The sequence below is a fragment of the Hipposideros armiger genome, unplaced genomic scaffold, assembly GCF_001890085.2.
Source record: "Hipposideros armiger isolate ML-2016 unplaced genomic scaffold, ASM189008v1 scaffold_100, whole genome shotgun sequence".
Classification (NCBI taxonomy): Eukaryota; Metazoa; Chordata; class Mammalia; order Chiroptera; family Hipposideridae; genus Hipposideros; species Hipposideros armiger.
In genome coordinates this window covers 2,392,914-2,405,134 of record NW_017731450.1, presented here as the reverse complement: position 1 = coordinate 2,405,134, position 12,221 = coordinate 2,392,914, and the positions used below count along the sequence as shown (strand labels likewise).

The window sequence follows — 12,221 nt, the reverse complement described above, 5'->3', positions numbered from 1 at the left end:
CTTGTCTGTTCCCCTTCCCCCAATTCCCCAATAAAATCTTTAAGAAAAAAACAAAGGACCTTACAAGACATTCAAAATGTCCCACTTCTTTTAGCTACAATGGCCCTTCGGTCTGAATACCAACTAATCAACCAAGAAATACAGCCGTGAACACAATGAGCAGAATGCCTGGCTTCCAGGTGTTACTATCATCACTATTATCATCCATGATCAAGTAATAAGTAGAAGAGCCAGGATTTCAACCAAGGCTTTCTGATCCCAATCTCAGCACTCATTTCATATACCTCATGGGGCCTGAAAGAACATGGAACTGTGGCTCAAAAAGAATCCTACACGAGATAGAATATATTATATATACACACTTAATGCTAACACTTCATTTTAGCTATGGACAGGTGGTGCACAATGGTTTCGGTCTACATGAGAAATTAATCTTTTTGCTGAAGTTTTCAATTACAGTCTTTTTGTAGAGCCTATGAGATTGGCAATGGCTCTCCTGAAAATACGAGAATAACTGAAGAGAGAGTTGGCAACTGTAAGTTGGAAAGAAGAAATGAATGCCTGAAACATTCACTCAAGAAAGGCATAGATTGTACTAATCTCCCTAAATGACAAAAAGAAGTCTAATCTGAAAAATGATGGACCTAATAAGGTGGGAACTAAATTGTGGCTGCACTGCAAAATTAATGAAATGCACAAAATGACAGAAGGTATGGACGGGGTAGTAGAAACAGCTATTATACGGAAGAAGTGACCAGGGGCAGAGTCCCCACTGAACAAATTCTTTCTTTGGAGAATTCTGCTCAGGTGTCAGGAAAACAGCTCTTTTCCTATAACTGCCTGTACACCAGACCAACGCAATAGTTGGGGGTGAAATATTAAACGCTTTCTTTCCCCTTGAGAAGAGGGACAAAGCAAGAATGTTCTGTATTACCACTACCAGTCAACGTTATACTAGAGGTCCTAACTACTCTAGTATAGCTAGGGAAAAAAAAGCTATGAGAATAGGAAATGAAGAAATAAAAATACCATTACTTGCTAATGATTATGTGTGCAGAAAATGTGACAGAATCTACGCTATACTACTAGAAATCAAAAAGGAAGTTAAACAAAGTTGCTGAACACAAAGGTGATATACAAAAATCAATTGGACATCTATAGATTAACAAAAAAATTAGAAAATTAAAATTTGAAAAAAATGTAACCACCACATTAAAAAATTAAATATCCAATAATTTCTGAAACTACAGAGGTGAGACCTGTGCGTGACAAAACGAAGAACCCTGCCGAGGGGAAGGGGGGAAAGGCCCAGGAGTGGAGGGCGGGGAGCCCACGGTCATGGATTGGACGCTTCGCCCGCACGGCCCGTGAGCGCTACTCAGAGCTCCAGCGGGCTTTCTGGGTAGAAACCAACAACCTGCTTCTGACATTCTAAAACGGACGTGGCAGTGAGAACCGCCCGGACAGCCAAGACGGTAGGTCATGAAGAGCAACACACCTGGACAGTTTGCAAACCTGACATCGCTGCAGTACTAGTGCCGATAAATAGCCCAGAGGAAGAAAACGGGGCCCAGGCAGACCTTACCAAGGTGGTCACCTGATTTACAGCAAAAATGCCATTGCATTGAACGGACAAAGATGGTCCTTTCAGTAAAAGATTCTGGGAGAACTGTACGTCCATATGAAAAAATGAACTTGCATCCAACCTCACAATATACTCAAAAACCAATTCCAGATAGACTGAAGATCAGCACATGAAAGATAAAATAATACAAGTCTTTCCCAGAATACATAGCAGAATACCCTCACAACCTTGGGATCGGCGAAGGTTTCTTAAACAGGAAGGAAAAACACTAATCATAAAGGGAGAGCCCGACAACAGACAGTCCACTAAAATTAACAACGCCGATTGACCAAAAGACATTGGACTTCATCAAAATTAAAAACTTCTGCTCTTGGAAAGACATGGTTAGAAAACAAAGCAAAACTGGGAGAAAATATACATAATCCATGTGTCTGACAAAGGGCATGTATCCAGAACACATAAAGAGCTCTTACAACTTACTAACAAGACAAATTACCCAATTTTTTTAAATGGCAGAAGATTGAATCAGATGCTCCACAGACGAAAACACGAGCGGCCAGCGAGCGGCCAGCAAACAGGCTCAGCATCACAGCGCTAGAAAAATGCAAGCAACACCGAAACGAGGCACACCGCACGCCTGCTAGAAAGGCTGAAATTAATTGTAAACATTCGGCAAAGCCGAGTGCTGAACAGAGACAGCAGCCAGGCCGCTCACGGGTTGCCAGAGAGAGTGACGCAGGACGCACGCTTCGAAAACGCCCTGGCAGTGAGCACTCACTCACCAGGAGACCCAGGAACCCCTCGCAGGAAGCTGCACAAAGCGTGGCTGTTGGTAAAGAGCTTTGTGACGGCTCTCTGACTGCAGCAGTCCAGCCTGGCCCAAGCACGAGCGACCTGGTGGTGGCCTGTCAGTGCCAGAAGTCAGGGGTAGCAATTATCATAATGACCAGCCAAGCCAGGGTGTCGGCCAAGGAAGGCCAGCTGGCCGGGAGTCGTGAGACGGAGAGCGGGGGACAGGTTCCTGGGAGAGAACAGATGGCCCTCCCCCAGCACCGGCTGCCTAGCGCCTGCCTGCCTGCTACGCGCAGAGTCCAAAGAAAACAAGGCTGGGTGAGCAGGAGGCTGAGGGGCTCAGCCCTCAGAGGCGGTGACCCCTCACCCAGCTAACGGCAGACACAGGGCCCCGGGAGGGGCAGCACCCGGCGGGGCGGCTGACACTCGGGCCTCCCTACCTGGGTCTGAGCCCTGCCTGCCCACCCTGCCTCCTCCTCTCCCATCTCTCGCTGGCACCACCTGCCCGGAGCCCACTGCAACCCACCAGCCTCAGCGCCGCGACCAGGAGGGGGCAGCTGGCACACGGGCAGGGAGAAGCTAGTCCGCCGATGATGGGGGCGGGAATGGGGGGCCTTGACCTGTGCTGCACCTGCCACAGCGACACGCATTTTGCTTACATGTTCTCTTTTTTATTTTCCAGAAAATAAGCCCTTCTCTTCTCATTAAATAACCTGTCTCAAAACTTCAAGCCAAGGGCACCTTGGGAAACGGCACTGTCGTCCTCACTTCCTGGCGCTGCCTGTGTCTGCGCCCTTCGCGCTGCAGGCGGAGGCATTCTCTCCTGCGCTTGGCTCCGGCTTGGGCCGCGGTGCTTGCCTTGCCAACGGATGTTAGCAGATGTGAAACAGGCAGACTTGGAACGCACTTGCACAGCCGGCTGGACCGCGTGTGCATGTGCGCTGCTGGGCGACGGGGCATGGAGAGCCGGGGCTGCACGGGGGTGGACGGCTGGCAGCTTGGACCTCAGCCCAGACACGCCCAGCACAGATCAGCCAATCTCCAGCCAACGTGCAGAGAGCTAGGAGAGAGAGAATCACTTCTGTGTGCCTCTGGGTGCTGGCTGTGCAGCGATAAGCTGACTAGCCACTAACCATAACCATCCGTGTGTGGCCTCCGTTTGGTCATAAACCCACAAAGCTGTGTCAGATACAGACACAAGGAAGTGCACAGATCAAATGGTTACAAACCAGAAGGCCGAGGCTGGCAAGTGCCCGGAGCGAGGTCCTGGTAGGGTGAGTGCTACGGGAAAGAGGTGCCGGTCCTGAGGGAGAGGAGCAGGAGGACAGGGTGTCAGAAAGCGCAGCCTCAGCCCCAGGGGACAGCTGGGCACGTGGACACCGATGGCAGGCCTGAGAAGGAGCGTTCAGGGCCAACGGCCTGGGAGGGCAGAGAGTGGCCAGCAGCTCAATCTGGGGGTGACAAAGTGGATTCAACCACAGGAAAGGAGGTGTGAGGCCAGCCGAGGACCAGCCTAGTGTGGGTCTGCTCTGGGTAACGAGGCAGCAGCTGGTGGTTCTGAACGGCGACATGGTGCCTGGCACAAAGGAAGGCTGAGCACTGCGCTCCAGGACGGACGACCTGGCGTCCCGCGCAAGGCAGGCTGAGTCGGGGAAGCGGCTGGCTGCAGAGGCGCAGGGCCGGAGCGGTGAGCACTTATCACCAGAGCGCACTTAGCGCAGGCGAGAGGTGACAGTGCCCAGGAAAGCACAGGTGGGCCGCTGGAGAAGGCGCGCCTCATCTCCACGTTCCAGAACCCGGGAGGCACTCCTGTGTGTGGTCCCTGACACACGTTGGTCCCTCGGGAAACAAATGCATGGCTCCTGTGGGTGTGGTGACATTCTTGGTGGCCCAGATAACCAGTGTATGAAGATTCCCCAGGGCCAGCAGACACGGGAGCTCTCGAACACGACGCGGACGGGACACGCCACAGGACGCAGAGGCCACAGGGGGTTCCCACGGGCAGGTCGGATCCCCGGAAACAGCAACTATAGTGACCGAAATGTCAGCTGTTAGCAACGGGCGAGCTAATGTAACACGGACAGAAAACCATACTGGGTTCCCTGGCAAAATGCACTGAAGCAATACATTTCTTCCAAAAATTAGCAAATAAAAGGGAAAACGTTTAATGAAATTTCTAGCCTATGGAAAATTGATTTGATAGGGAATACAGGCAACAATATTCTAATAACTATGAGCTGTGTCAGATGGGCAATAGACTTCTTGGGGTTATCACTTTGTGAGGTATGTAAATGTCTAATCACTGTTGTTTTGCACACCTGAAACTAATAAAAGAAAATTAATTTGGATTTTCTGAAAAGATTTTAAAATTTCCTTTCCAGAACTTAATCTGAAAATTCAATGCATAGAAGGTGAGTCCAAAGTCCCTTACTGAAAAGGTGACGACGAGCAATCCCCGCGAGGAAGCCCAGAAAGTGACAGTCACGCGCACGGAGGAGTCCCCTGTGAAACACGCTGAGCAAAGGACTCGCCCGCCGAGGACTGCGCGTTATCGGGAGCTCCAACCCCAGAAGCAGATGAAACTGAAGGTAAACAGCGCTCACGGGCGAGCGGGGCCGCAGGCACACCCACCGAGACATGCCAATCGGGCTGCAGCTCTGCGAGTCCCGGATGTGCTGTGCGTGCGTCTCCGCAGAGCAGTCAGCACAGACCCAGCAGCTGTCAAAGACGCGAAGGTGCTTTTAAGAAGGAAAACCTGGTCGCTAGAAGGCAAACGCTGTAATGACCAGCCACACGTTTCTCTCGGGCTTGGGGCCTGGACGGTCACTGCCGCCGCTGAAACCCTGCTGTGAGGGCCGGGGAGCCCCCGAGGGCAGGCTGCACCACGTAAGCGCGCGCAGGCGCACACGGCGCGCAGGGGACCGCCGCCACGCCCCTGCGCTCTGCAAACGAGGAAACTGAGGCCCGGCGCGGGGACGCGCCTCCCCACGCTCAGGGCTCGTTAGCACCCCAGTCGGGGAGGAAACGCGCTCTCCCGACTCGGGGAACAGCCCATCGCCTCCACGGAGGAGATACGACGTGCGTCTTTAAGGCCGATTGGATGCACTGTTTTCCACACGTGACACGAGCGAGCGCGACAGGCACTTAACGAGATGAAGGGATAATGGGGCCGGCAAGGGGGAGACGGGAGGGGCTGCGGAGCCGGCGGGGAGGGAGTCACCGCGCAGCGCGAGGCGGTGGGCGATCACGACCTCGGGAGCCTGAGTGGCCGCTCGGCGGCTGCGCGCGCAGAGCCCGGCCGGGGACAGAATGCGTCCCCAGCTGGAGGGAGGGCTGCGAGCAGAGCTGCAGCTCCAGGGCTATGTTTAGAGGCGAGCGCAGTATCTGAGCCCGGCGCAGGCTGGGCGGGCGGCGGCCAGCTCCGCGGGGCCCTCCCGACGCGGCGGAACGCGGTGTGCACCCCCGCAGGCCGGGCTGTGCCTGCGGCGGCCTCGCGCGCTTCGGGCCAGCGTCCTGGAAGCCACTCGGCCTGGTGCGTGGAGGGAACACAGGCGACAGGCTGCTCCCCGAGCAGGTCCCAAGCGCGGGGGGCCCTGCGCCCCGGGAGCTCGCTCTGAGGGTCCTGGCAGGCAGATGCCACGGCAACGGCACGGCCGGGAGGGGCCGGGGGGGGGGGCTGCCCGTGGTCCCCACACACAAGGCGGACTCAGGAGCCCCGGCCGGCCCCAGCGTTCTGCCCGGGTGTTCTCGGCGGTGTGACAGAGGAGACCCCTGATCTGCACCGGCACCACTGGGGTCCGCGCGGGAAGCTGCCTTGAGCCACCGCAGTGGAAAGTCAGCCCTGTGTCACTAAGCTCCTGACCTAAGGCCGTTGACAGGCCCAGAGCCCCTGGCTTTGGGACAGCCAGGCCCCTCGGGGAAGAGCCCAGTCACAGTGCCACAAGGATACACTGTGAGTTCTTCCCAGTAGAGCCCAGGCAGTTCTAGGACGGCTGTGCCAAGGGCAAGCGACGGGTCCAGAGCTGGAGACTGATGCTTCCCTGGGGGCTCCGTGTGTCCCCGAAGGAACGGTCGGACGGGCGGAGTGGTGGCCCACGTCCACCTCCCAGCGGGCAGTGGGGCCGGCAGGTCCAACCTGCAGCTCTCTCCCCAGGTCTGAACTGCGTGAAGGGAAGGGACACACTTGGCACTGGGCAGGGCCCCTGCGCAGCACCCACTCCAGGCACAGCAGAGCCGACCGTGATGGGAAGGGCCGGACGGAAGTCCCTGGAAGTCCCCTTCACTATCAAAACAGTGACCAAAGGCAGCACGGCCACCCTGGGGGGAATGGAGAGTTCGGGTCACCATCCAAGTCCTGAAATACGCTGATTATCCCCACTAAGCTCCCGGCGGGGCCTCTGTAGCAGCAGAAGGTTCTTGGAGAAGGACAGTGGCTCGTCACAAACTTCATCAGGCAGGTCATGCCAACCGCAGCTGCTATTTCGCATGCACCGTTGTCACAGAGGCAAAATGGCACAGCCCCGGCTTCAGAGACCCAAATTTATCGATCTAGCGTTTTTCCTCACAATGCCAATTTGGAAGGGTCACCAGCTACCAGGCACTGTCACCAGCAAGGACAAAAGCTCACAGCCCTGGCAAGCCTACATCAGTGCCCTCGGCTGTCAAGTGGGACCTTGTCCAGGGTGGGCACGCCATGCCCGCTGGCCAAGTCTGGCCCGCTGCCTGTTTCTGTACGGCCACGCGCTAAGGCTGGTTCTGCATTGTAAAGCAGTGCGAGCGCAAATGAGGACGAGTATGGGAAAGGGACGGTGTGGCCCCCAAGCCTCAACAGCGACAAGCTGGCCCGTCACAGAATGTGTCTGCTGCCCTTCCGGCCCCAGCCCCACGCGTACCCCTCACGCCCTGCTCGGTGCTCACCCACGGAATTCCTCGAGCACCACTCCTGTCCCCCGTGACCTCGCTGCCTCGGCCTGGCAATTACTTCCCGTGACCCTCTCAAGGCAGAGCCTGGCGCCCCAGGCTTCCTCCCACACCAGTTCCGGGGGGCCTCGAGCCCAGGCCAGCATGCTGGCTCCTTCCATAGGCCCCTGCACGGCCCGACTGCAGCCTGCCCACAGCCCCCAAGTGTTCTCATGCCCCCTCTGCATTCACAGGGCACGCCACGCCCTGCTGTGTCCCCGGGACCGCCTGCCCTGGGAGGGCAGCCTTGTGCCTGCCCCACGGCCGCAGACCAGCTCCCGCCTGGCCAAAGCTGCCAACCTGCCCGCTGTGCAGCAGGCTGACCCACACTGCTAACGGGTCTGCACCCCTCCACGTTCCGCCCTCAGGGGTCAGCGCGGAGTCCTACAGCACCGGCACACGCCCTGTGTCGGGGGCCACGGCTAGGAACTCCGTGTGCTCCACTCCCCAGCTCGCCCTGCTAGGGAGTGACCTCATCCAGAGACCGGATCAGGCAGCGCCAGGGGGAAGCGTGCCGCCGGGTCTGTGGGGTGAGCAGCATCAGGCTCCTCAGACGCCCAGGAGAAGGGTGTGGGTTAAGCCTGGGGAGTCCCAGGGCCACTGCCTCAGTGACGTTCCCGAGCGTCCAGCCATCTGGAGCACGACGGGGTGTGCTTGCCACTAGGATGTCCAAGTTCCGGTGGCGGCACACTTGTATGACATGCTGAGCATGGGCTGTACCCCGGCGACCTGACCGTCGGGCTGCAGGCTGAGTGGAGCTCAGACCAAGAAAGGCTCTGTGGCTGGTCCGGGCACCAGTGTCCCGCGGGTGCTCAGTGTCCCAGGCAGATGAGGTGGCTGCGCGGGTCAGGCCAGGCCTAGGCGCTGCTGCCAGGCGCTGCTGCTCAGCGCTAACCACTCTGCTGTCGTGAACAGCTTCCGGACCTGAGCCCCGCGCAGCAGGGAACGGGTGCTGTCTGATCCCCCCCAGGCCATAGGGAGAGGCAGACGCGCCCAACACCGAGTGGGAGCTGTTGACTCCCAACAAAATCAGTCCACGCACGTCCTGAAAGCACAGCTTCTGCTCTGCAGACACCCCGCTGACCCCATCGGAGAACGCCTGTCCTTGTCTTGCGGACGGCTGTGCCCGACACAGCACCAACAGGAAGTGCCCTACACAGGAGTGTCTGAGAGGAGGCAAAGCCTTGAGCAGATGCCCGGGGGTCCACGCTGCCCAGGTGGGGACACGGTCAGATGCGATTGTATCGGAGTCTGGCTGTGGCTTTCTTCCTGGCCACTTGATCAGGAAAGAACAGAGGCAAAGCAGGGAGGCCTGCAGGTGGCAGCTCAGAATGACGCAGGGTGAGTGCTGCCCCATGCGAACGCTCACCCCAGCGTCCTAATGAAGAGGGGCTCCCAGGAGACCTGCAGGAGGGCTGCCAGCCACTCCCTGCGCCCAGTGTGGGAGCCTGTGCAGGACAGGCCCCCCTTCCGGCCCCCAGGCCAACAGCATCACCTTGGCACTCCACATGGGGGTGCGATGGCTTCCTGTGAAGACCGGGGTCCCGTCAGCAGCCCCCAGTTCTCCGCATTCAACACCTCTCCTGATAAACTCAACTGTCTCAAAGGAAGGCGGTGTCACTCAGGGGGTGACTCATTTGGAGGTTGTGCTGCTTTGAGATGCTCAAGAGACAGCCGGGTAAAGTGGCACCGGGCAGCTCAATACGTGTGCTCACGTATAAAGCCCAGGATGGGAATAACGGTTTAAGGTGACTGTTTTCTTCTAGTACGTTTATTAACATTTCCTTTCGTTTATCACTTCAATAGATGCTGGGACTTGTGATTCTAGCAATACAGCTAATTATACATTCTGAAAAATATCCTACCTTCTATAAACTACGTACATATTTTCTAAAATGCATAGCTGTGCTTTCAGGAAAGCAAAGGATATAACGAGGAGCAAAAAATAAAGCCCCAGTCAAAACCAGAATGGCAAGCTACGCTGCCCTTTCGTATCTGTCTCTGCTAGGAACCGAAAGACCTCACCCAGAACAGGCAAGTGAGCCCCAGGCCCACAAAACGTAGATGGGGGCTGAGGCCGCTGCAGAAGTCCAGGCTGCCGCCGCGCCACATTCTCACTCAAAGAATGAGCTGGGAGGAGCCCGCTCAAGAGTGTGAGCTCTGAGCAACAGCGGTTCGGGTCCCGGCCCGAGCTGAGCTGCCGCTGAGCTGCCGCTGAGCTGCCAACAGGTGGCAGGAGGGCTCACCTAGAAAAAAAAGAAGAGCTGGGAAATCCTCTCGGGCGGCACGGACACGGGGGGGAAACGCGTTTATGTCAGCTATGTCTCCGGCAGAAAACAGTCCACCTGGGGATCTGTAACTTGCATTGTCCTTACGAAGGTCTGGGCTCGAATTCAGATCACTGGTATCCTGGCCCAGGAAACCCTAGGCCAAGAACTTAACTTACAGACACCCCGGGGTTGGCAGCCCCGGGCATTTCCAGACACTGTCTGTGGACCAATCAATGCACCACAGGCCCGCCCCTTGGGTTCCCACGGTGAGAACAGCCCAGAAGGTGCTTATGATGAAACGACAAATTCACGGGCACAAGTGACTGAGTGAGGGCTGCCCAGAGGAACAAGTCATAGAGTTAGATTCCAACAACTTCAGATACTGGAAGCTTTAAAATGTTTAAAGAAATAAAAGCTAGAATCAAATACAGGGGGGGCAAGCAACAAACAGACTACCAAAATTTACTGGGAATATCTTGAAAGAACCAAACAAGATGCCTAGAAGTAAAAATTATGATGCTTGAAATAAAAATCTCAGTTGGCAATGTGGAGATCAGGACTCACTGGTGAGAATGAACCATTTGGAATAAAGAATGCAGCCGAGGCCGAGACGGGGTGCAGCGGGAAAGTCAGCGGGCACCACGTGTGCAGGGGTGCGAGACAGGACCCGGGCAGGCTGCTGGGACATGGCGCGCGTGGGGCGCCCACAAGGCTACAGGATTCCACGCTCACACGGCTTCAACGGGGCCATCCGCTCTTTCCTCAATGAATTGACACGAAAATTGGACTTTGCAGATGACACTTCATGGGAACGATTCATGTGGGAAGAGAAACAGCAAGGGCAGGCTCAGCTCAGGGGAGGCGCCTGGACCCCAGGGCCCGTGTCAGAGCGGGACGGCACCGCCGCTGAGCAGTGAGGGGCACTGGGGCGGGCAGCAGGCACTGGCGACGCACCTGAGTGCTTTACAAACTCTAACCTACTTTTCTGCCTTGCAAGCGGGACACCCCCCACCCGGCCGTTTCTGTGGTCCTTTCCTTTTTTAATTAAGTGACCAAAGTGCGTGGAATGGGCAAGGAGAGACAGCCAAGTGTGCAGTCACGGTCAGGTCAGCCTTCGGCTTGGACAACCGTGGACAAGCAAGTCCCTGCGTCTGTGACGCCGCCCCTCACTGTGAAGCTCCCGGGCTGTGGTGGGGATGAAAGTCAGTTACAGGGACAGCACATTTGAAGTGTGGGCTCTGGTCCAGCACGTCCTCCCCCTCGTCCTGGTGCAGACAGGAGACATCACTGATGCTCACGGTGGGGCAGGCACACCGGGGGAGGCACAGAGTGAGGCCTACATGACGCCCTTGTCCCAGACGCCGGCCCACGGTGCTGCCCTCCCGGGTCTCCTAGAAGGGCCCTCCCTAATGTTTCCTCGGATTCCAGGAACGTTTGCACTTGTGACCGGAGTTCACGTAGCCTACCACAGCGCACACCCCACCAGTCTGTCTCCCAGGGTGACTGCAGACAGACGTCCTCAGAACCCCGTGTCTCAGGACAGATGTCCTGAGAACCCTGGTCCTCAGAACCAGGGCCCCACGCTGCCCCCAAGCACTGGGCTTGCTGCTGCAAAGTCCTCCAAGCGACTGCCTGTCTGCACGAGCCAGTGGCCGGCTCCGCGGGACGCCCAGGGCACCATGCCTCCTCCATCCTGGGCTCTTTCCCCCACCTGCTCGGCACTGGCACCCCGGCAGGGAGCAGGCCAGGAGGTGGACAGCCCCGACTGCCCACTTGGCCTGGGCTGGTCCACCACAGGCTTCTCGTGTGGCCATCTCTTTAAGGGGGGCCGGACTCTCTCCCTCCAACAGGGCCAGCTTCTGGCCACCAGAGAGGTCTGTCCATCTCTAGAACCCAGCTAGTCAGAGCCGGTGTTTCCCGGGGCCAAGCCCTGGAGGCGTGGCTGCATGCCCGTCCGCTGAGGCCGGCCTGGACAGGACTCTGCTGATGTGTCACTGACTCGCTGCACACAGCCACCACTGTGGCTCTACAGAAAGGGAACAGTGACACTCGGCTCACATCCAAGTGTTGGCTTTCTGGACGTTCTCATTAGAACACAGAACACAGTGAGTGTCCAGCAGGAACCAGAGCAGAAGTGGACATCGCCAGAAGAGGCTTCAGAAGCTACTCTGACACCCGAGCACATCCAAAGTCATTAACCCCCCAAAACCTTCACACTCTTAATTCTTTGATAAGCTAATGATTTGCTGACTGATGTGTTTAGCTTTCTAATACTTTGCCCCAGGCTAGTATCAAAATTTATCAAAAACACCCTCCTGTAAAAATACCCAATCGATACAATTTATACATAAAAATACTGTTTTCAGTAAATGCTGGGAAGAGGTGGGACCATCTTCACATTTAGAGCCCTAGGAGGCTGTGCAGGCTAAACCCTGGCGCGCTGCTGAGAGCCACGTGACGTGCTCAGCCTCAGTCTCCCCAGCTGTAAGGTGGGTACTCATGGCTGCCTTCTGGGGATTCTGAGGAGATCAGATGCGACATAAGTGGGGTGCCCTCATTACACAGTCCAGGCACTACGGTGACGCTGAGTGACAGCAGTGAACAGAGACAGGGCG

At 56.6% G+C, this 12,221-nt stretch overlaps 1 protein-coding gene across 6 annotated transcripts in view; it reads right to left on the bottom strand.

Moving 5' to 3' along the window:
• EIPR1 (EARP complex and GARP complex interacting protein 1) overlaps window positions 1–12,221 on the bottom strand; it is a 95,954-nt gene that overhangs the window by 32,567 nt on the left and 51,166 nt on the right. Inside the window, exon 1 of one of the 6 annotated variants that reach the window (XM_019646318.1) lies at window positions 3,119–3,449. The exons of 2 other annotated variants lie outside the window; for them this stretch is intronic. In XM_019646318.1, the coding sequence (XP_019501863.1) occupies window positions 3,119–3,194 (76 nt within the window). In that variant the 5' untranslated portion in view covers window positions 3,195–3,449. 3 more of the 6 variants (XM_019646319.1, XM_019646321.1, XM_019646317.1) reach the window with 3 other exon arrangements.